The 21,928-nt window shown below is 39.3% G+C and overlaps 1 protein-coding gene across 1 annotated transcript in view; it reads left to right on the top strand.

Moving 5' to 3' along the window:
• Positions 1 to 20,875, top strand: part of LOC107288685 (ubiquitin carboxyl-terminal hydrolase 4) — a 36,167-nt gene extending 15,292 nt beyond the window's left edge. Inside the window, exons 9-14 of the mRNA XM_015817325.1 lie at positions 2,662 to 2,835; positions 5,170 to 5,328; positions 7,728 to 7,952; positions 12,345 to 12,428; positions 13,339 to 13,433; positions 20,764 to 20,875. Of these exons, the coding sequence (XP_015672811.1) occupies positions 2,662 to 2,835; positions 5,170 to 5,328; positions 7,728 to 7,952; positions 12,345 to 12,428; positions 13,339 to 13,433; positions 20,764 to 20,788 (762 nt within the window). The 3' untranslated portion in view covers positions 20,789 to 20,875. The remainder of the gene's footprint in view (positions 1 to 2,661; positions 2,836 to 5,169; positions 5,329 to 7,727; positions 7,953 to 12,344; positions 12,429 to 13,338; positions 13,434 to 20,763) is intronic.
• Positions 20,876 to 21,928: the final 1,053 nt, after the last annotated feature.

Genomic DNA, 21,928 nt, shown 5'->3' with positions numbered 1-21,928 from the left:
TTAAAAAGGACTTATCAAGATGGGATAAATTGCATCTATCACAACTGGATAGAATTTCTGTAATTAAAATGAAAGTCTTACCAAAGATGCTTTTTTTTGTTTCAGACGTTACCAATACTTGCAATTGATACTCCATTTAAACAATGGCAGAGGGATATTTCTAAGTTTTATGGCAAGGAAAAAAACCCAAGAATTAGATGTAAATTACTGCAAGATGCTACAAGGGGGTTTGGGTTTACCAGATTTGAAACCGTGTTTGATACTTGTTGTTTGGTTTGGCTATAAGAGTGGGTGAGCCTCCAGAGTAAGAGGCTACTTGATTTAGAGGGTCATGAATTAAGATTTGGATGGCATGGTTATTTACGGTATGATAAGGTTAAAATAAATGTTGATTTTTAATAATAACTTTGTTAAATGTGCCATTCTAAGGGTCTGGAATAAATATAAAACAAGGTTTTTCTATGAAGATGCCTCTTTGGGTGTCCCCTCAGGAAGCTTTTTTTAGGAACGAAATGGTTGCGAAGCTGGATTGGTGGACCTATGGTAAAATAATATCATTTAATCTTGGTGATCCTATCATCAAGCCTAAGGAAGAGCTAGAATCAGAAGGACATGTCTGCCATTGGTTTACGTATTTACAATTGAAAGAAAGATTTAAATTAGACAAAAAGAGTTATGGGTTTGACTTCATTAAAAATGAATTGGAAAGCCTACCATGTGGTAGTGATGAATAAATTATTGCTAAGGTTTATAAAACATTATTGAATTTGAATTTGGAAAGTGAACATGTAAAATATTGATTCAGTGGGCAAGGAATTTTGGATATAATGTAAAGCTTGAACAATGGGAGAATATGTGGATGAAAGGTTTAAAATTTACACCAAATTCCAATTTAAAAGAAAAATTTTATGAGATGATGTATCATTGGTATTTAACACCAGATAAGTTATCAAGAATATAGAAAGGTACCTCAAATGAATGTTGGAAATGCAAATGTAAAGAAGGGACTTTTTATCATTTGTGGTGGACATGGAATAAAGCAAAGAAATACTGGAATAGGATTCATATTCTAATACAAAAGATTCTCAAACTGAATATAAAGATAAAACCAGAAACTTTTCTTTTGGGTTTAATGGAAAAAGACTTGGACATTTTTTTGGGAACTTTGATGTTATATATGTTGATGGCAGCAAGATTACTTTATGCACAAAAATGGAAGGATACTTTGATCCTCACAATGGACAAATGGCTGTAAAAGTTGATCGAGTTAGCAGAGATGGTTAAATTGACTGCTTTGATAAAAAAAATATATAAGTACTTTTGTTTCTACTTGGAAACCACTTCTGGACTTTGTGCTTGAGGTGGAAAAAAAATAAATTTTTGATTTTGGGTTTTACCAATTAGATAGATTTGTTGTTATACAGATGGCTGGTTTATACTATATGTAAAAGTAAAAAGTTGAGGTTTGATGTTACTATCTTATTTTACTGCACCAAGGAGAGTTGGAAGTCAACACCTTTTCTTTCTTTTTCCCTCTTCTACACTCTTCCCTTTCCCTTTCCCTCCCCCATTTTTCCTTCTATTTGTTTTTAGTATTTTTTGTATTTTATATTATAAACAAAAAAAGATAACAAACCCAAGCAAAGTGTTAAATAAGTCCATATAAGGACCTGCTCCAGCTGGCCCCTCTTCTTTTGATTCAACTCAATGGATTCAAAAGTCTTACTTTCCTAAGTAAGACTTTTGAATCCATTGAGTTGAATCAAAAGAACTTTTAGTGAGAAAAACTGGTTGCAATAAAGTCAGGTGGAATCTGAAGGTCCCACGCAAAGCGTAAAGCAATTCTTTCGGTTTCCCAATCCCAACCCCCCTGACCAGTCCACCAGTAGCCAATGTGATGCCGAGAAGATGTTTTGAGAACACCAAGGTGCTAGGCAGATAACCGTTCACTCTCAGGGCACAGTGGTCAGGCCTGGCAGGAACTGACTGAGAAGGAGTCTATGCTGTCTCCGAAGACAGTCTCCCTTCTTAATTCCCAAGTGTGCAGCAGAAGTGAAAGAATCCCAAGTAGAATAGAATAGAGCTGGAAGGAACCTTTGATGTCTTCTAGTCTAGCCCCCTGCTCAAGCAGGAGATCCTATACCATTTCAGACAAGTGACTGTCCAGTCTCTTCTTAAAAACCTCCAGTGATGGAGCGCCCACAGTTTCTGAAGGCAAGCTGTTCCACTGGTTAATTGTCCTCGCTATCAGGATGTTTCTCCTTAATTCCAGGTTGCTTCTCTTTTTGATCAGTTTCCCACCATTGTTTCTTGTCTTGCCTTCTAGTGCTTTGGAGAATAATTTGATGCCCTCTTCTTTGTGGCAGCCCCTCAAATGCTGGAATACTGCTATCATGTTGCCCGTTTCTTCTTTTTTGCCTCTTCCCCTCCAGCACAATGGCAGCACATGCTGATGGACCTGACAGTCCAAGCTAATGAATTTTTTGCTTTATGATCTCCAGCAATATCCATACAATTCCTAACTAATTCTTACATAATTTTCTAAATAGCATCCTCCAATTTTAGGAAAAAATGTAATTAGTGTGTTTGTGTGGGGGGGGGTCATAGTGTGCTATGGGCATCATTTTGTCACATAATTCTTTTCTCTGAACATTTTTTTAGTGTTTGAGTAACACACCTCCCTTGACTGACTATTTCTTGGAAGATAAATATGAAGCTGAAATAAATCAAGATAATCCTCTGGGAATGAGGGGAGAAATTGCAGAAGCATATGCAGAACTCATCAAACAAATGTGGTCTGGCCGGAATTCTCATGTAGCCCCTCGTATGTTCAAAGTAAGTGTAAAATTCATCAGAGTTAAGTGCTGTGTCTTTTCGAATGTTTTGTATACTCTATAAAGCTTTACTGTTTATATAGTATGAAGTATAAGACTACACTTTTTCAGTAGGAAGCCTAGATTGAATTTAAGATAATTGCAAGAAAATCCCATTTGCAATAAGTTATGTAGATTGAAAAATTTGCTTTGTTCATGAAACAAAGACATTAGGTCACACAGGTTTAGCTGAGCCATTCTGAGTTGGTTGAACTAAAATCCAGAACATTTAGGTTGTTCTTGGTTTTATCCAAGTAAAATTTAGAAGTATCTTACAAATGAATTGGACAATGTTAAACTTCTTGCCTTTGTTACCTTTTATTCTCCTTTTCATAGACTCTATGCCAAGATCTCCCATCATATCTTCCCATTACCTCTGCTGTTGTTTTACAAATCCATTCAATCACCAGCTCTATGTCCTAATTCTAGCTTCTTCCTTTCTGATAGGTGCCAATACTGCCCTATCCAACCTGCCACCTACCTTTCTGCTCACCAGCTTGTACCTAACTGGTCCACCAGTCCCTTCCCCGTTTTCAAACACTTTGTTTTCCTTTATCTTCCATTGGCAACCATTGAGGATGTACTTGATCGGTCTCTTCCCTATCTAAACACCTATGTGCTAGACCAGTGATGGCGAACCTTTTAGAGACCGAGTGCCCAAACTGCAACCCAAAACCCACTTATTTATCACCGGGTGCCAGGTGGGCGTGGCCCACTGGGTGGGTGTGACTGTGGTCATGACAGACTGGGTGGGTGTGGCCAAGGTGGGCGTTGTCACCTCGATGTTGCTCATGGGGTGGGATGCCTGTGGGGGCCGGGCAGGGTTCGGAGAGATCCAGGGAATCTCTGGCAGGTGGGGCAGTGGGCAGGAGGTTCGTCCTGCGGGGTGAGGTGAGGCAAGGCGAGGCAGGGCTGGGGTGCCATTGTCGCAGGGCAAGGCGAGGTACGGGTCAGGGCGGCTGCTGCCTGACACCATCGGCCCACGCACACAGAGGCTAGCGAGCGCATTTGGGCCAACAGTGTCCGTCAGCAGTCACAGCCTGCCGGCCCCTCGACCGGTGCACACCGGGGCTCTGCAGCCCGCCACCAGAAGTTTAGAGAAGCCGCCTCTGAGCTGGATAGATGGCTGACAGCTGAGGAGGCGATGCAGTGGGTCGTGCCCAGGAAAAGAGCATGCGAGGCCAGGAGGGATGGGACAGGGGAGGGAAACCAGCCGTGCTGGGATGCATCCGGCCACGTGGGACCTTGGCGACTGGTTGAAGAGGGACGGTTGCCATCTCTGGGGCATGGCGTGCGTGCCCACAGAGAGGGCTCCGGGATCCGCCTCTGGCACGCGTGCCATAGGTTCGCCACCACTGTGCTAGACCCATGTGCAAACCAAAATGCCTATGTTCTGGTCTCAAGTTACCCCTCTTTACATGCACAGCATGTCCCCACTACAGTGCCTTTACAGGTAATTCTCATTTAACAATGGTAGTCAGGATCAGAATTTCCATCACTAAGCAGTGCAGTTGTAAAGCACGATGTCACATGACCGCATTGCTTACCACTGAAGTCCTGTTACCACTATTAGACCAGAATCACAGGTCATTAAGCAAGATCCTCATGTGACCATGACTTGTGACTTTCTGCCAGCTTCTAACAAGCAAAGAGAAAGCTGTCAGAAAGTGACAGTTCCTGGAAGAAAGAGTTCGTCCGACCGTCCGTATGCTCACGATACCTCACATCTCCCTTACGACGTCATGGCACACTCACGTCCATACACCCCCTTCCCTACGACGTCGAGACGTACTCACGTCCGTCCGTATCTTTCCCCGTGACACCACGACACGTTCACGTACGATGTCGTATATCCGTCCCCTACAACGTCCAACACACGTCTTAAAGTTCCCTGAGATCTCTTACTCTGGAGCAGGCTCCTTGGGAGAAAAGTGACAGGGGTAATTTACGGGAGCAAATTGCAACCTTCCTTTCCGGCTTCCCAATTGACTTTGCTTGTAGAAAGCCACTAGGAAGATCACAAATGGTGATCATGTAACTACAGGACGCTATAACCATCATAAGTGTAAACCAAGTGTCTGGATTGTGATCATATTACCATGATAGATAACCAAAACTTCAAAGACTGATTGTAAGTACTACTCATTCAGTACAAATATAACTATAAACTAGACTAGAGCATAGCTACATTGAATTCTGTAGAACTGAGAGCACTGTTATTGTTTTCTTTCACTTTATAGAGTTTATAAACAATATTCCTAATTATTTTCCTTTTTTTCCCCATTTTTAATTCTAGACCCAGGTTGGCCGTTTTGCTCCTCAGTTTTCAGGATACCAACAACAAGATTCTCAGGAGCTTCTGGCCTTTCTTTTGGATGGCTTACATGAGGATTTAAACAGAGTAAAGAAGAAACCATATTTGGAATTGAAGGATGCTAATGGGAGACCTGATTCGGTATATTCTAAAAAAATATTTCATTTGTATTTCAATTGTGTTGTAAAACAGGGCTTTTCAACCAGTGGTACGGGTACCACCTGTGGTACATTGGCACCTGGCAGGTGGTACGCGACCATCCTAGAAAAGTAGCGGGGGAGAGGAATGAGCTGAACCAGTGGCAGCAGCGCACAAGCCTGAGCGAGAGATGGCTGGAGCTGCAGGGTTGTCAGGGCTCAGCGGAAGCGCCAGCATCAGTGCCCTTTCCAGCTGATCGGCGCTTCTTCGGGGCTGTCAGGGCTCAGTGGAAGTGCCAGGATCAGCGCCAGGCTCCAGCTGGAGCTCGGCGCTAATCCTGGCACTTCTGCTAAGCCCAGAAGAAGCGCCGATCAACTGGAATGTTGCAGCATCTCCAGGATCTTGTGATTTACATTCAGATGCTTGGCAACTGATTCATATTTATGACGGTCACAGTGTCCCAGGGTCATGTGAAGTGACCAAAACCTGCTGCAACCACCCAGCAGACGGGGGGAATAAAAACCAAACACCCCCACCCCACCCCCGCTGCCAATCCTCAACAGAAATGCTCACAACAATGAAAACCTCGGACAGGAGGAAGAGCGCCNTTTTTACTTGTCTTACTGAGAAGCAGCATCTATATTTCCTTTATAATACAAGCAATAATCAACTTTTTGATAGCCTTATTCCATCCAGTTCTTCACTTACTAAGCCTGAAAATTAGAGTTGATTTGATTACAGTTTTTCTATACATGTTGATTAGTATTAAGTGCATGAGATAGGTTTTGTCCTGAGTTTGAAAATACCTCCCTTCTCTTTCCTTCTTTGACAAAAGAAATTTTAAGCACAGTTGTTTTTTTAACTAGATTTCTTTATAATGTCCAAAGTTAGAAAAATTGGGATAGTTTAAGCCCTGTTTAAAATGTATTATACTAAATTGTTATGAGGTCAGTGGCTTTACAAATTTGATAAATTAAGCTAGATAGCCCTGTGATCCGTTGAGTCACCCTTTGAGAGAAAATAGTGCAGAATGACTAGAATGAACATTAAATTAAATGACCATGCTATTTTGCTCCAATGCTGAACAGTCCTGTGATCATCTAAGGAAAGTATATATCATAATTTTTAAAAAAAATAATTGTAGTGGCAAATAAACTTCATTAATAAGACAATATTTACATACCTAAACAGATAAATAGAAGACCACAGGCTGGCAAAAAAGCAATGGGAGCAGAACTTCCAACTTAGTGCTGGCTTCCACATTCACTTTGCTTGCTTGATGTCAGCGTTGAAAATCAGTCACATGACTGGGGACCTTGCAGTGATCACAGCTTTGCTAATAAAACTAGTCTGAAATTGTGGAAATTTCAATTCCAGAGGAGTAATGAGTCCTAGATGTTTTACACATTCTTTGAGTTGGCAGATGTTAGGTACCCTTGATTCAAAAATTGTTGTGGTATAATCCATCATTTGAGCTAATTTCAGAGTATAAATGATAAATACAATGAGAGTTTTATATAAATTGTAAGCTATTATTTGATCCTGACTTGAACAAAATATTTTTGCTCAGAGTTACCTTTGATATAATGGCATACTTAATTTAAAATTGTCATAGCTTTTGTGACTTGTCATAGCTTTTGTGTATAACACTAATCCGCAGTTATACGTGACACAGTGTATTTTCTAATAACTTGATTTTTTTATTTCTTAAGGAATGCATTTGAGAAATTAATTAAATACATACAGATGTTGATTTATTTTTTGGCTTAATTTGTATTTTTTCCACTTTAATGAAATCTTCAACAATAAAAATGAAAGACGTAAAATACAGAGTAACTATAAAATAGAGAACTGATGGGGCCAAAAGGTTACTGAAACAAAAATATGTCTTGTCTTATTAAGGGAAGTAATGAAAAAAGAGGCTAGTTAAACCTTTCCTGTAAAGAATTCTAAAACCCTTATGAAAGGTGATTTCATAAATTCTCACCAATAGTCTATGGTAGCAGAAGTGGCAAAGATGGTATAGGAGTATGTAATTTTTCAGAAAACCTAGTCCTTAGTCACACAACGATTTTTGGTTCTTCTAGCATGTATCTTACGTTATATTACTTTGAGGCATATACATTTCAGTAACTTTCCTGTAGAAGAAATCTGTTTCAACTGAATTTATTTATTTATTTATTATTTGAATTTTTATCCCGCCCTTCTCCTTACGGACTCAGGGCGGCTGACAGCCTGATAAAACAGATACAAAGATAAAAATACCCACTTTAAAACCTAATTAAAATGAAATATTTGATGTGGCCTGTGTCAATTTAAAATTATTCTGAACTGACTGAATTTACTGAACTGACTAGGTTCAATATTTGCTGTTTCACTACAATCTGTTTTTCTTCATATAGATGGTTGCAAAGGAAGCCTGGGAGAACCATCAATTGCGTAATGACTCTATAATTGTAGATATTTTTCACGGACTCTTCAAATCCACATTGGTCTGCCCCAAATGTTCTAAAATTTCAGTTACCTTTGATCCATTTTGCTATTTAACACTCCCTTTGCCCTTGAAGAAAGATAGATCCATGGAGGTATTCTTGGTGTTTGCAGATCCACAGCGCAAACCTATGCAAGTAAGTAGAAATGTCAGTGGTACTATAATCTGCTTCAGAAGTCTTCTTAGATCACTAAAATAATTCTAAAGCCAATCATGGGAACTTGTCAAGCAAATTGTCAAAGCAAATTGGCAGTAGATAAGTGTCAGTGGAATTCAAAGTGGGCTGGACATAGATCTTTTGTGGGTGCAAAGGGGCTTGAGACTGATGAGACATTTGACCCCTCCCTCAGGCTCAGTCTGCTCATCTCCTACAAAACCGGCTATATTTCTTTTTTAAACCTGAAAAAGAAATGAAAAAAAAATCACTTGGATGATATTGCTTTGCTATCTGTTTTGAAGTAAAATAAAGTTAAATCTGTCCCTTTTTAAAAATTATTTGTGAAAACATGCATAACAGAGGTGAACATTAATTATGAGATTATTTAGAATTATGTCAACAAAATAAAAGTCAAGGATCATAAAAAATTCCAAAGGCCCATCAACAGGGTATAGAATCACATCAGTATGCTGATTTTGGGTATTCATTTGAATAGTCCAGTTTCAGAATAGTGTATAGTGCCAGAAATCTAAGACTAAGAAAACAGATGAAATTATTTTCATGATGAATAATACTGTCATCAGTTTATCCACTGTGTAATATTATTTATATTTTAAGTTCCCATAAAATTGGCATAGCAGGTTTTGTTGTTGCTCTTGCAAAAATTAGGATTAATAACTGATGAGTATAGTATTTGTTTTACGTATTATAAAAAGTTGCCTTAATCATTTTAACTGAAAAGCTGGTTATAGAAGTTCAATATAACTTAATTATTATCATAAATATGAAGATATATTTTAACAATGGGTTAAGATAATTTAATATTTATATTCCACTAATCTGGTTATAAGCATACTTTCAAATTATGATAGAAATTAATTATAAATGTATATGGCCACCCAACTCAAGAAAGTAACTCTGGACAGTCTATAAAAAGTCAAATACAAGAACAATACTTTAAAAGCTAACTAAAATTGTAAATTAGCTAGATTAAAGTGTACTGGAATACAACAATTGAGACTCCGCCCATCTGCTCCCAAAGAGGTGGGGAAAGAGCCAGGCGTTAACTTCCTTTCTAAAGGTGTACAGGATTGGGACCAACTATATATTAAAGACAATTTATTAGGTAGGAACCAATACTAACAAGGCACACCACTGAATATGTGGTGTGCCCTCCCTATTAAAAGTGTGGAGGATAAGCAGATACCTTAGGCAACAGACCGGAAGTCTATTAGAAACAAGTACAGAGAAAGGGCACAGTGAGGAAAGCCTTTATCTATCCCTACCAGCTGCTTGATGGTTTTCAAAGGCAGCCCATGTAAAACGTGTTGCAGTAATCCAATCAGGAAGTGACTTTAAACCATGAGTAATCATTAGTCCAGGAATTGGCATAATTGACACACAAGACCATGTTGTATAAAAACTCCTTTTGTCACAACTGCCACCTGCTTTTTCTGCAGGAGCTTTGAAACTAGGAGCCCAAATTGTGTACTGAATTCAAATAGGGCAATGCCATCCCATCCGGAATCAAAGATGGAAATCCTCCTGATCCTGAATTCACAGGACCCCAAACCAACAGCCACTCAGTCTTGGAAGAGCTTAGCTGAAGCCTGTTCTTCCCCATCCAGATTCCTACAACTTCTACACACCAGAACAGAATCATGAGAGCATAATTTAGGCAGACAATGTCAGAGATGTACAATTGGGTATCAACAGTGTAGTAGTGATACTACGCCTCATGCTGACATATGATCTCTCCCAGTAGCTTTATGTTTATGTTGAAAGGGAGATGGGCAACCTACAAAGCAGGCACCTAAAGGTAGACCACAATCTTTCCATCTATACTGCCTGGAATCAGCCCTGATACAAGGAGTAGAACTTCTACAAAATAGTGCCCACTCAACCTCCTAAGCTGGTCCAGAAGGATTGTTGATATTTGGTTGGAGATATTAAAAGCTACCATGAAATCAAGCAGGGCTAGGATGGATGCACTATTATTCCAAACCCACCACAGGTCATTTACAAGAGTGACCAAAACTTGTCTTATATTGTTATAACCTGAGTGGAAGATGTACAGATAATAATATTCTAAGGATTCTGCCTACTTCTTCAGGACTAACAAAATTAAACTCCCAGATAACATCAGAAGACCAAACCCCAGAACTCTATAGTGGAGATGAGACAGCTTCCAGGGGGTAGGTACAAAAACTATCCTCATGGTGTCTAGAGAGCAACTTGCACCTGAACATTGGCAAGACAAAGGAGATGGTGTTAGACTTCCGGAGGAAAAGAGAGGAACCTGCCCCACTTTACATCGAAGGGGGCTGTGTGGAGAGAGTTTCCTCCTTTAAATTCCTGGGAGTCTACCTCTGTGAAGATCTTACCTGGAAAATTAATACGGCCCAGGTGGCCAGAAAGGCCCAACAGAGACTCCACTTCTTCAGGGTCTTGCGGAAGAACAGGGTAGAACAACGACCATCGTGGGCTGTTCCCTGACACCACTGGATGACATCGCCAGGGCCCGTTGCCTTGGAAGAGTGAGGAAAATTCTCAGGGATGACTCACACCCTGGTTGGTACCTCTTTACTCTCCTACCATCAGGTAGGAGATATAGAAATATAACTAGCCGTACCAACAGGCTGAAGAACAGCTTCTATCCATGGGTGTCAGGCTCTTGAATGGGACATAACTTTATGCATAATAGACTCGTGAGGCCGGCACGCAGTTCAATTAGCTCACATGGTGTAATACGTTGGTGGGTTTGTAGTCACTGTGAGTTGGGGGGGCACGGAGGGAGGCTCAGCCAACCTCGTTGTATACATGTACTTTGATAATAAAGGTTCATTCATTCATAAAGGATTTGGCCAGGAGTCCAACTCAGAGCAAATCTGAGCAATTTTATCTACTAGGTGCCAAGAATAGTCCTCACAACCACCCTGCAGGTAATCTCTCAGTCCCTTTTAACCAAATAGGGACTGGATACCCTGAACTGGACTGCCAGGCAGAGAAATAAGTACATTTTAGTACTTATATTACCGCACATTTTATTAGCGCCAGTAATAAAGTCTCTAACCTCTGTATGATTGGATTCACTTCCATTTGTCCTGCAATGGCATTGCAAGTATCTCTTCCACAGGTTTATCCTCCACAGATCCTCTGTAAGGATGTAGTGGGATTTGTGCCAGGGGAGATCTAAGGCACCCTCTGATCAAAGCTGCTGCTGTTACCTCATTCCAAGCAGCAACCGAGGCTTCAGCTAAATCATCAATCAAAGCCTCAGGAACAACCCCAAACTAATTTTGCAAACAAATTTGGATTCATTAGGTGCCTGTTGAATAGGTTCCATCTCTTTACTCAGGGATGCTATGATAAATTCCAAGGTTAACAGAGAATGATCTCTCCATGGCAAGGGAATAATGGTAATATTTCCCCAATATCAGATCATGTTGCCACTGAGACAAAAAAAAAAAGATCTAGTGTGTTGCAGACACCCATTTATTAATCAGGCCTGCAATAAGCTAAATCAGGTTCATAGCAAATATGAATTCCCCAGACTGCCTCTGAGTTTGGCCCTGGGGAGAACAGGTTGAAGCCCCCTAAGTCTATAAGCCTGAGGAGTTCCTCTGTCAACCCAAAGATGGCATTGAGCATCATCAATCAATCAATTTGGTCTTCTAAAGTTTCATCGTTCAGCCTTTAGCACAGAGGCCTTGTCTTGTATACCTAGTAACTGAACTACTGATACATGGCAAGTCCTTTCCTAGTGATATCAGTAATACGATTGGTGTAGTTATGATAATTTATGCCCTGATTATCACTGGCATCCAGAATCTGGAAATTGGGGTGGGATACAAAAACTAAAAAAATAATCAGCATAACAGTATTCAGATTCAAATAAGAAATCAACAGAGATACACAAATGGATGTAACAGTGGAATGAAATAATTTGAGCTATTGGCTTTCATAAAAAGTAAGTGAAGTACTTGTTTGAATTCTGTGAATGTTTTTCCAATACAGCTTCACATATAGCGCATTCCAATTATATTTTATTAAATAATTAAAGCCTTTATGACCAAAACAGATAGCTTCCATTTTATGCTTAAATAACAGGAGGAAAAAAAATTAAAATTGAACACATAACACAGACTAATTAGACTGGTTGAGGCGTGAATTTCTTAGTCCTTGTTTTCTTCAATAGGGGATTACAACAAAACGATCTGTTGCAGGACAGATTTTTAGTGTATTTTCAATTTTAAAAATTAGGTGAAATCAGTAGCGAGAAATATTGAAACTGATTATAGTGAAAATCCTTTTACCAAGGGTTATGTTCTTACTTTGTTTAGTCTAAATTTAATGTTTGCTTACTTCCAGTTCCGAATAGTAGTGCCCATGATGGGTGGTATATCTGATCTGTGTGATGCATTGTCCAAAATTTCTGGGATCCCTGCAGAAAATGTAAGAATAAAGCATAAAAGTTTGCCATTTTTTTAAAGAACTTGCAAGATGAATTTTTGAATGTTAATGTTACAGTGTATTTAAATATAAAATATATACAGGATAAGTATGTTTTTCTGCTGAGAACAGGCAAGGTAATATGTTTTATTGATTGAAAAAAAATGTTCAGAATCTGTTTTGCTTTCTATTAAGAATTGTTAAAAAAATTAAAAGCTTCTTATTTAATGTTAATCCAATCATTTTAACATTTTATCCTTTAGGGAAGCATGTTTGGACCAGAATTATAATTACCATTTTTCTCTTAATTGGTAGTTGGAGGAAGTATAGTACTGAGTAGCTTCTGATGGGCAAAAATAATTTTGCAGAATTTGAAAATTTTAATTTTTCTGGCAGCAGATCTAGAAATACTAGAATATAACCAAGTTGCTTCTACCAGTCCATTTCAATCTGTTTTGTAAACCAGGCTACACTAATAGAATTTAAAAAAAAAAAAAAAAGTTGTTTGAATCTATGAACTGCAATGTTTTGGCAGAATCAAGTTGCTTTCCTTCCCTTTTCAGATATTTAGGTGCTATTTATCAAACTAAAATTTTTGATGTAATGATTCTATGTCATTATATCATTATTATTTGATATAATAATATCAATAATTGATATTATTTTTACCCTGCCTCCTAGCATCTCTTTTTCTTCAAATCCTTACTCCTTTTGAAACAATTAGTTACAGTTTTTTTCCAATTTTGATATGTATTTTTATGGCAAATACAAAGAGAATTACTGCTTCTTATATCTGAAATTCTATTTAATTGTCATTCTGTGAACCATTTTCATGGAAGTATCTCAATACTGGCAAGTATTGAACACTTCATCTGCTTTCTAATTAGTGTTCTTCAACTGTTTGCTATTTTAGATGGTGGTGACAGAGGTCTATAATCACAGATTCCAGAAAATTTTCCAAATGGATGAAGGCTTAACTCATATTATGCCAAAGGACAATATATTTGTGTGAGTAAATCAAATATCTAGAAGGAATAGCTGCTATGAAAATTAGATGTATTATTCTTGACTAGTACATACTGATGAAAGAAAATGTGGTCTGTACTGCATGCTCTTTACTTATTGATCTCCTAGGACAGTGATGGCGAACCTTTTAGAGACTGAGTGCCCAAACTGTAACCCAAAACCCACATGCATCCTCGGGTGCCGGGTGGGTGTGGCCCATTGGATGGACGTGGCTGCGGTGGTAACAGCAGACTGGTTGGGACTAAAAAGTTCAATCAATCAATTCCAACTTTGCAAGATCTTCTTTTTTCCCACGAGAAGTTGAAATTGACTGATTGATTGAACTTTTTTTTTTTTTTTTGCACACGGCGGTGGAGGCCTAAAGCGAAAAGATTTTATAAAACCCAGCTGAAGGCCTAGGACTGGGGAGATGGCGCGCGTGCCCACAGAGAGCACTCTGAGTGCCGCCTCTGGCACTCGTGCCATAGGTTCGCCACCACTGTCCTAGGACAAGGTTCATACCAATTATTACCGTGATAATATTATCTTAGGATTTTTAAAGTTATTGAGCTATACCAGTGATGGCGAACCTTTTAGAGACCGAGTGCCCAAACTGCAACCCAAAACCCACTTATGCATTGTCAGGTGGCGGGTGGGTGTGGCCCGTTGGGTGGGCATGCCTGTGGTGGTAACGGCAGACTGTGTGGGACTAAAAAGTTCAGTCAATCAATTCCAACTTTGCAAGATCTTTTTTTTTGCCCGCAAGAGAAGTTGAAATTGACTGATTGATTGAACCTCTTTTTTTTTTTTTGCACACGGCAGCGGAGGCCTAAAGCGAAAAGGTTTTATAAAACCCAGCTGAAGGCCTAGGACTGGGGCGACGGCGCGTGCCCACAAAGAGGGCTCTGAGTGCCGCCTCTGGCACCCGTGCCATAGGTTCGCCACCACTGAGCTATACTGACTCTTAATAAATTCCAACAAATATTCAAGTGGTTTTCTTAATTAGAGCAAAATCTGCTGCACTCAGAATTATAGGAAAGTGACAACTGAAAAGAGTTTAGTTTATACACACTGAGCATACAAAGATGAAATATTTTGAAAGAAAACTAAATTTTATATCATAGTTCAATAATCATTTTATACTATATCCTTTTCTATCAATTCTCTTTGTGTGGCTGTGCATATATTTGTAATCATTCAGTTATTGCTGAATATCATGTTCAAAGACCTATGAAACTGTAAATATGTATTACATTTTGAAACAAAGCAAGTGAATATTGCCTTATATTTACTTTGGATGAGAATGTGGTAGTGATTACATTGCTGTGGTACAAATTAGTTTGGCATAACATTTATTTTGTATTCATTTCACACAAATACAAATTCAGTCTATGGAATAGTGATCAATTTCATTATGTATGAGATAGCTGGAAAGGTTTCTGCTTTTAGGTAAGGAGGTTAGATGTCTTGATTAGGATTTTTGTTTGTTTACTATGAGGATCTAAGAAATGAAGTGTGTAAAACAAGCTTTAAATCTCTTAAGTACAAACAGGCATTCTAGAATTTTTGATCCTATTGGGGACAGACTGACATATGTCACCCATTTTCCATGAAATAATTTATGAAAACGTCCAAAAAAAGGAAAGGTCCCTTTTTAATATTAAATTACTGGATAGAATTTAAAGTTTGTTGTGCACCTGTTGTGATTCCGTGCCAGCCTGTGTTCCCAACAGCTGAGTCTGAGGAATCTGAGGAGGAAGTGGAGGAGGCCGTTGAGGGGCCATCAGGGTCAGAGGGAGGCTCTGATGAATTACAAGACTCACGGCTTGATGAAGAGCCTGGCCCCTCCAGTCGTGTTTCTGATGAAGCTCAGCTGTGTGAGGAGCAGGAGTCAGATTCGGAAGGCTCACACCTGGATGAGCTAATTGATGCTCGCAGACGTCGTCAAGTAGCTAGAAAAAAACAACAACAGTCTATGTGACTACTCCAAAGTAAAAGGAGAAGGCAATGAGAGGCAACGCCCTGGGACTGCTGTATAAAAAAGGGGAGGTGTGGGCGTTGCTGGTTGCTGAAGGCAACCGTTTGCAAAGTGCTTCTTGGAATCCTGGTCTGTTCGAGAACAAACGTTGCACAAGGACACCTGATAAAGGAAGGAAACCTGAACTCCAAACGACAAACACAAAACCTGAATAACTGTCCTAACAGTGGGTTTATTTTCCCTAAAACAAAACAAAATTAGTTTCCAGCCTATTGTATCAGCAGGGGTTTGGTCCTTGTGCCTCTAACAAGGATGGCAATAGGCTGGGATAGAACAGCACCAGGATATAGTATTTTTTATTTATAGACATTTCAAGTCCATGTTTTATTAATAAAAACAAACTAGAAGCAAGGTACAATTCAGTAAAGCTGTTTAACTATAGGGCAAAATAATGTTAAAACAACATAGTAGTAACCCTATTAAAAGCTTTTAAATAAAATAGGTAGAAGCCTATTAAAAAGTACACTAAAACATTAGACAACAGACCAGAAAGCCACATTAACACCATTTTTAAAACTACAATTATATTTTACTAAGCAGTACCTATTTAGCCAATTTCTCAAACAGATCTTCAGTAATAAATAGCATAAAATGCAATGGAACTAAAATTAGCCATATATTTGACTGTAATTTGTGGTTTCACCTTACAAAGAGTACTATTAAAATATGTTCATTTTTTTACCACTATGTATTGAGACGTTTTAGCTTTCTGTCTGTTACCTACATATTTAGTTTTGTCCCCTCTATACGTAGCCCTCGACTTAACAACCACAGTTGAGCCCAAAATTTCCACTGGTAAGCAAGACAGTTGTGAAGTGAGTTTTGCACCATTTTACAAACTTTCTTGCCACGGTTGTTAAGCGAATCACTGCAGTTGTTAAGTTAGTAACATGGTTGTTAAATGAATCTGGCATCTCCATTGACTTTGCTTGTCAGAAAGTCGCAAAATGTGATCACGGCCCCAGGACATTGCAAGTACCAAACATGCTAGTTGCCAAACATCCAAATTTTGATCACATAACCCTGAGGATGCTGCAGTGGTAAAAACTGTAAAAAAAACAGTCATAAGTCACTTTTTTCGGCGCCGCTACAACTATGAATAGTCACTAAACAAATAGTTGTAAGTCAAGGACTACCAGTATGTGTTTTATTATTCGTATATAAGTACCCCACAGAGTTTTTTTGGTTTCCCTCATTACTATAATAACTATAGTAATGTCTCCCAATTCAATATAAGTAGCTTAATTCTTTCAGTAAATGGAAAATGATTAGCCCGAGGCTTCAATTTTCTGCGTTAAACATAATCAGTTGAAGTACAAAACTGATTATGTTTCATATTGTGAACTATTTTGGTGCTACATGTAGTCCTCAAAATATGACCATAATGGAGAGGCATCTGCTCTCCCCAATGAATAGTTAAATGAACATGCAGGTTGTTAAGAGGATCATGGGGTGCCCCAAAAGTGGGGGAGGCCATTGGAGGCCTAGGTGCTAGGTGCCTTGATGCTCTCAAAGTTGTCCTCACTCCCCCCAACATACCCCATGCTCCCTGCCCCTTGGGTCCCCACAGGCCTTTTCCCTCTCCCACTGGGTTCCCCCAAGTCTTAGGTCTCATCCCCATTTCACCAAGCCAAACACTTGGGTTGCCGCAGCATAGACCAGGAACACATGGCCTGCCCTCCTTCTTACCTCAATAAGTAATTGGCTGGCAAAGGTTGTTATTAAGATTGCCTATACCAGGGGCAGGCAACCTCGGCTCTTTTATGACTCATGGACTTCAACTCCCAGAATTCCTGAGTCAGCTATGCTGACTCAGGAATTCTGGGAGTTGAAGTCCATGAGTCATAAAAGAGCCGAGGTTGCCTACCCCTGGCCTAGACTGTTATATAAAATCATGTTGTTTAAAAGTAATTGAACTATCAATCAACTCCAAACGAACAAATTTTCCCCCATGCTAGTAATTCCCCCTGCTAGTAACAGCGGGATGATACTTCATCTAAACTGGAAATCTGTGTAATTCTAGTAAAAGTCCTTCAAACTTACAGCATTCCTTCCACATGTATCTTTTCTTTTATTCTAGACCTATTATTTCTTTTATGTTTTTACGGTTAGTTTTATGTTTAGGTCTATGGGCTTTTTCAAATGCACTCTGGAATCCTGTTTTGATCTTGAAACACTTCCAAAATGATTAAAACAGTATTTTGTAAGTTCCTATAGAATAAACTTTCATTTCCTTTTCATGAACTACTGATTTCGATGAGAAAGAAGAATGAAATTCTTGTAAATTAAAGCAGAAGAATTACTAACAAACCTTTTGACAAATTTAATCTGCCTAGTATGTTCTTAAATTAATGACTGACACACAGCCAACCTTGCAATTATCGAATGTAATATTGCCTGCTCTCCTTGAAGGGATCTTTATATGACACAAGTGACCAGATAGGGATTAATTACAATGCAGTTGAAAGAGTTACCGTATCTTATTAAGCAAAAGAAAAAGCAATGAGAGCTATAATGCCTAAACAAACTAATCCTCTTAAGTCTCAAAAGACATGAAATAATGTCTCTTTTCCATCGATTCTCTCAGTGATGTTTTCCATTGTCACGAATATTTAAATCTTCTGATAAAGCAGGACTTTGTCTGTTGGATCTAGTATACCTAAAATCTGCCAGTTGCCTTTTTGAAAATACTTTTTGAACTGTATCAGTTTAGGAAAACAATTCATACAGATGATGATGATGATGATGATGATGATGATGATAAAGTTGGAAGGGACCTTGGAGGTCATCTAGTCCAACCCCCTGCTCAGGCAGGAAACCCTATACCATTTCGGACAAATGGCTGTCCAGTTTCTTCTTAAAAACTTCCAGTGTTGGCGCAGTCACCGCTTCTGGAGGCAGGTTGTTCCACTTGTTAATTGTTCTGACTGTCAGGAAGTTTCTCCTTAGTTCTAGGTTGCTTCTCTCCTTGCTTAGTTTCCACCCGTTGCTTCTTGTCCTGCCTTCAGGCGCCTTGGAGAATAGCCTGACTCCCTCTTCTTTGTGGCAACCCCTGAGATATTGGAACACTGCTATCATGTCCCCCCTCGTCCTTCTCTTTGTTAAACTAGACATACCCAGCAACCGTTCCTTATATGCTTTAGCCTCCAGTCCCCTAATCATCTTTGTTGCTCTTCTCTGTACTCTTTCTAGAGGCACAATACATCAATGTGGTTTTTCTTAATATATTTATTGAAGTCCTACAAATGGAAACTATCTTTTAATTTTTAAGATCTAGCAGAAAATTCAAAGTACTATGTTCTGTTTCCCCTTATTTTATATGTATATTGTTCTTATTCATTTGGATAAAGAATTGATTTAGCTATTTTGTCCAATCATAGTTTAGAACTCAAAATATATTTTTGTTTCTAAGTACACAGTACTTAGAAACCTGCAGTGTAGAATCCAGTAACGTTTTTTCTGTATTTCATCAATTTAGTAATTCCTATCCTTAGGTATTTAATCTCTAGCATTAGAGATCTATTTCAGTAGAAATACCTGTATTATTTATCAAGGGAAAGTTATTGTTTGAACAAACAGAACATTAAAATTCATTTAAATCCATAATCCCAATTCTGGTTTGTCAATCGCAAACCTGGTTTTAAGGTTTGTGATTGCAAGGGTAATATAGAAAGTAAGGAAGATGACCTTGACAGATCCTTTACCAAAGTGACAAGGAGAAACGAGCAGAAAGTGTGCATAAGCAGCTCTGTCAAAACATCTACCTAATTCAGGTGGGTATAAGAAAGGGAAGAGGCATACCACAAGCAAACTTGCACAGTTCTGTTGTTATAGCCACTGGGGCTTTGCACAGTGGTGATGGTATGGCTGGCCACAGTGCGGGGATTGAGGTGGCATTTTTCAGTGATAACAGCACTGGGGCTGAAGTAGAGGCTTGACATCTTCAGCAGTCTCAAGACAGTTGCCGCCACCACCAGGCCTCTATTTCAGTCCCAGCACCAGTTCTGCTGCCATTGTGTGCCACTATGCAGGGTGGCCCAAAGGCATAGATGGGGGGGGGGGAGATAACCAGGCAGAGGAGTTGCAGAGCCCCTGAAGTTTTAAGTGCTACTGGGCTGGATGGGGCATCTGAGACTTCCTGGGGCATGGCAGCTTTGCGTCACACTGCTGCGCCCCTTAGCCAATTCACATATGGCCTATGCCAGGCTTCCCAGGGCCTCCGCAACATCCCTGTAGCATTCCCCATGCTTCTTACCTGGAACTCCCTCTATTTCATAACCCACGATTCTCCGTTAACAGCAGCTGGGCATACTGGGATCGTGGTCACTAAGTGAATGCAGTCATGTGATGTCTCAGTTTATGATCTCATGGTGATGGAAATCCCGGTTCCGATTGTGGCTGTAAATCAAGGGTTACTATACAAATATTGAATTCACAACTAGCAAAAACCACTGTTGAAACTACTAATATTTTTTCTCCATACAAATTCTTTTCTATTGTTGGTCTATTGTGTATTTTAGTTACTTGGCACTGTCATAAAATAAAAAGAGCGGTGAAGAACTCCTTAATTATAAGGGTGGAAGGAAACTGTATTTTTCAAATACGTTTTAGCAATGAAAGTAGCAGTTATAAAGAAAACTGATTCTCTTGTTGAACACATAACATAGAATTGTAGGGCTAGAAGAAGCCTCAGAGGTCTTCTAGTCTAATCCCCTGTTCAAGGCAGGAGACTTTATACCATCCCAGTCAAATGATTGTCCGGTGGTTGTTTTTTTGAAAACCTTTGGTGATGGAGCACCCACAACGCAGGGAGGCAAGCTGTTCCATTGATTAATTGTTCTTATTTCTAGGTTGGATCTCTCTTTAACAAGCTTCCACCTATTATCGTACTTCTTGTCCTGCCCTCTGGTGCTAAGTTAGGGGAGAAGAGACACTGTTGGGGAGTTCATGACCTTCTGCCAATAAAACAGGGGGGGGATTAACAAGACAAGCCATCCGATCTGTCTACATCGAGGAAGTTAACAAGTAGTATTGTTAAATCGGAGGTCTGGGAAATAGTAGAAACAACCAGAAGAGATGTGTAAAAGATCCCAGAGGCGTAGTAAAAACATACGTGGTGACCAGCACTATATGCAGTATTCTAAGTGTGGCCTCACTACTTGATAGTAACAAAGGTGATCTGCAAATCAATTTGACAAAATTAATCAACGTGGGTTGCTTGTGCTGAATTCCTCCAGGCTAAACTAAGATAGGCATTCAGCACACAGCTGGACACTTTTTTTTTTTCCCCCTTAGGTTCCATGATGTCCAGCCCCAATAGGCTCCTGCTCCGATGTAGTGCCCCAGCATGTGCCATCATGGTGATGACATAAATCACCAAGAATCCTGCTGGAGCATGGAGCCAGGCTGCAAGGGGTCAGGTAAGTGCCTGTCAAATTGCATTGCCCAAGCATACAACTTCTTTGTTGTTTTCTTCCTTTCATCTTTTATTTGGCATTGGAACTTGAGGCCCAGGAAACGTAATAATATTTTTGAGTGCTTTTGGATATTTTAGCCTGGAAAATGGAGATATTCAGCACATATGTTTAGAATTCATTACATTTTGTCAAAATGGCTTGCAGGTCATCTTTAATTTATAAAAAATTATAAAACTTCACCAATGAATGCCATATTTTCTCATGTTATCTACTTTACCTATTTCTTAAGTATTTTAAGTATCCAGAAGTATGTGGATAATAGATGATTGAGTAACTATTGACAATTTAGTATCTGAAACGTAAAAGTTATTCATCTGCCCTTGTGTTCTATCTCTCTAAATAGCCTGTATTTATGTATTTTATGAGGGATGTACAACTAGGATAGGATATGTTGCTAGGAATTTTGTTTCCTTGACTTACACATCCTGAAGCAGAGTTATTCCGGGAAAGTTCTACAGGCAGTTTTCGCTTAACAATACTGCAATCTCTAAGTGGGAAAAGCAATCTGTAAGTGGGAAATCAGTGATTGTGACTATGCTTTCTGGCTGGAAAGAGACAAGATAAATCAGTTTAATTTCTTCTTTTTGTCTCCTTACCACTCCCCTGCCCTTTGGAAAGCTCAAGTGCCTGCTTGAGGGCTGGTAGTGGCAGGTGCAGTACACAAATAACTTACACATTTGCAATTCCTTTCTCTCCAGTCTCTTTGCTCTGGGGGAGGAGGGGGGAAGCAATTCCTGTAGAAAATCTTGTTTACCTGACCCTTTCCCACTGCCAGCGTGATTGCATTGTTTTTGATGTGTAAAAGATGAAACAGTTTACTCTGTTAAAATCTCTTCCTCTTCAGTTTCTCTGCTCCAAGAGGTTGTGGGGTGAAAGCCCCATGAGCGCTAGGGGGCAGTGTATAAGTCTAAATGCTATTGCCATTGCCATGCTATGAGGGGCAATGTCAGGCAAATCAAAGATTGCCTAAAGAAATTGCTTGC

The sequence above is a fragment of the Protobothrops mucrosquamatus genome, unplaced genomic scaffold, assembly GCF_001527695.2.
Source record: "Protobothrops mucrosquamatus isolate PMUCROS unplaced genomic scaffold, P.Mucros_1.0 scaffold574, whole genome shotgun sequence".
Classification (NCBI taxonomy): domain Eukaryota; kingdom Metazoa; phylum Chordata; class Lepidosauria; order Squamata; family Viperidae; genus Protobothrops; species Protobothrops mucrosquamatus.
This window is presented reverse-complemented; position numbering and strand designations above follow the sequence as displayed.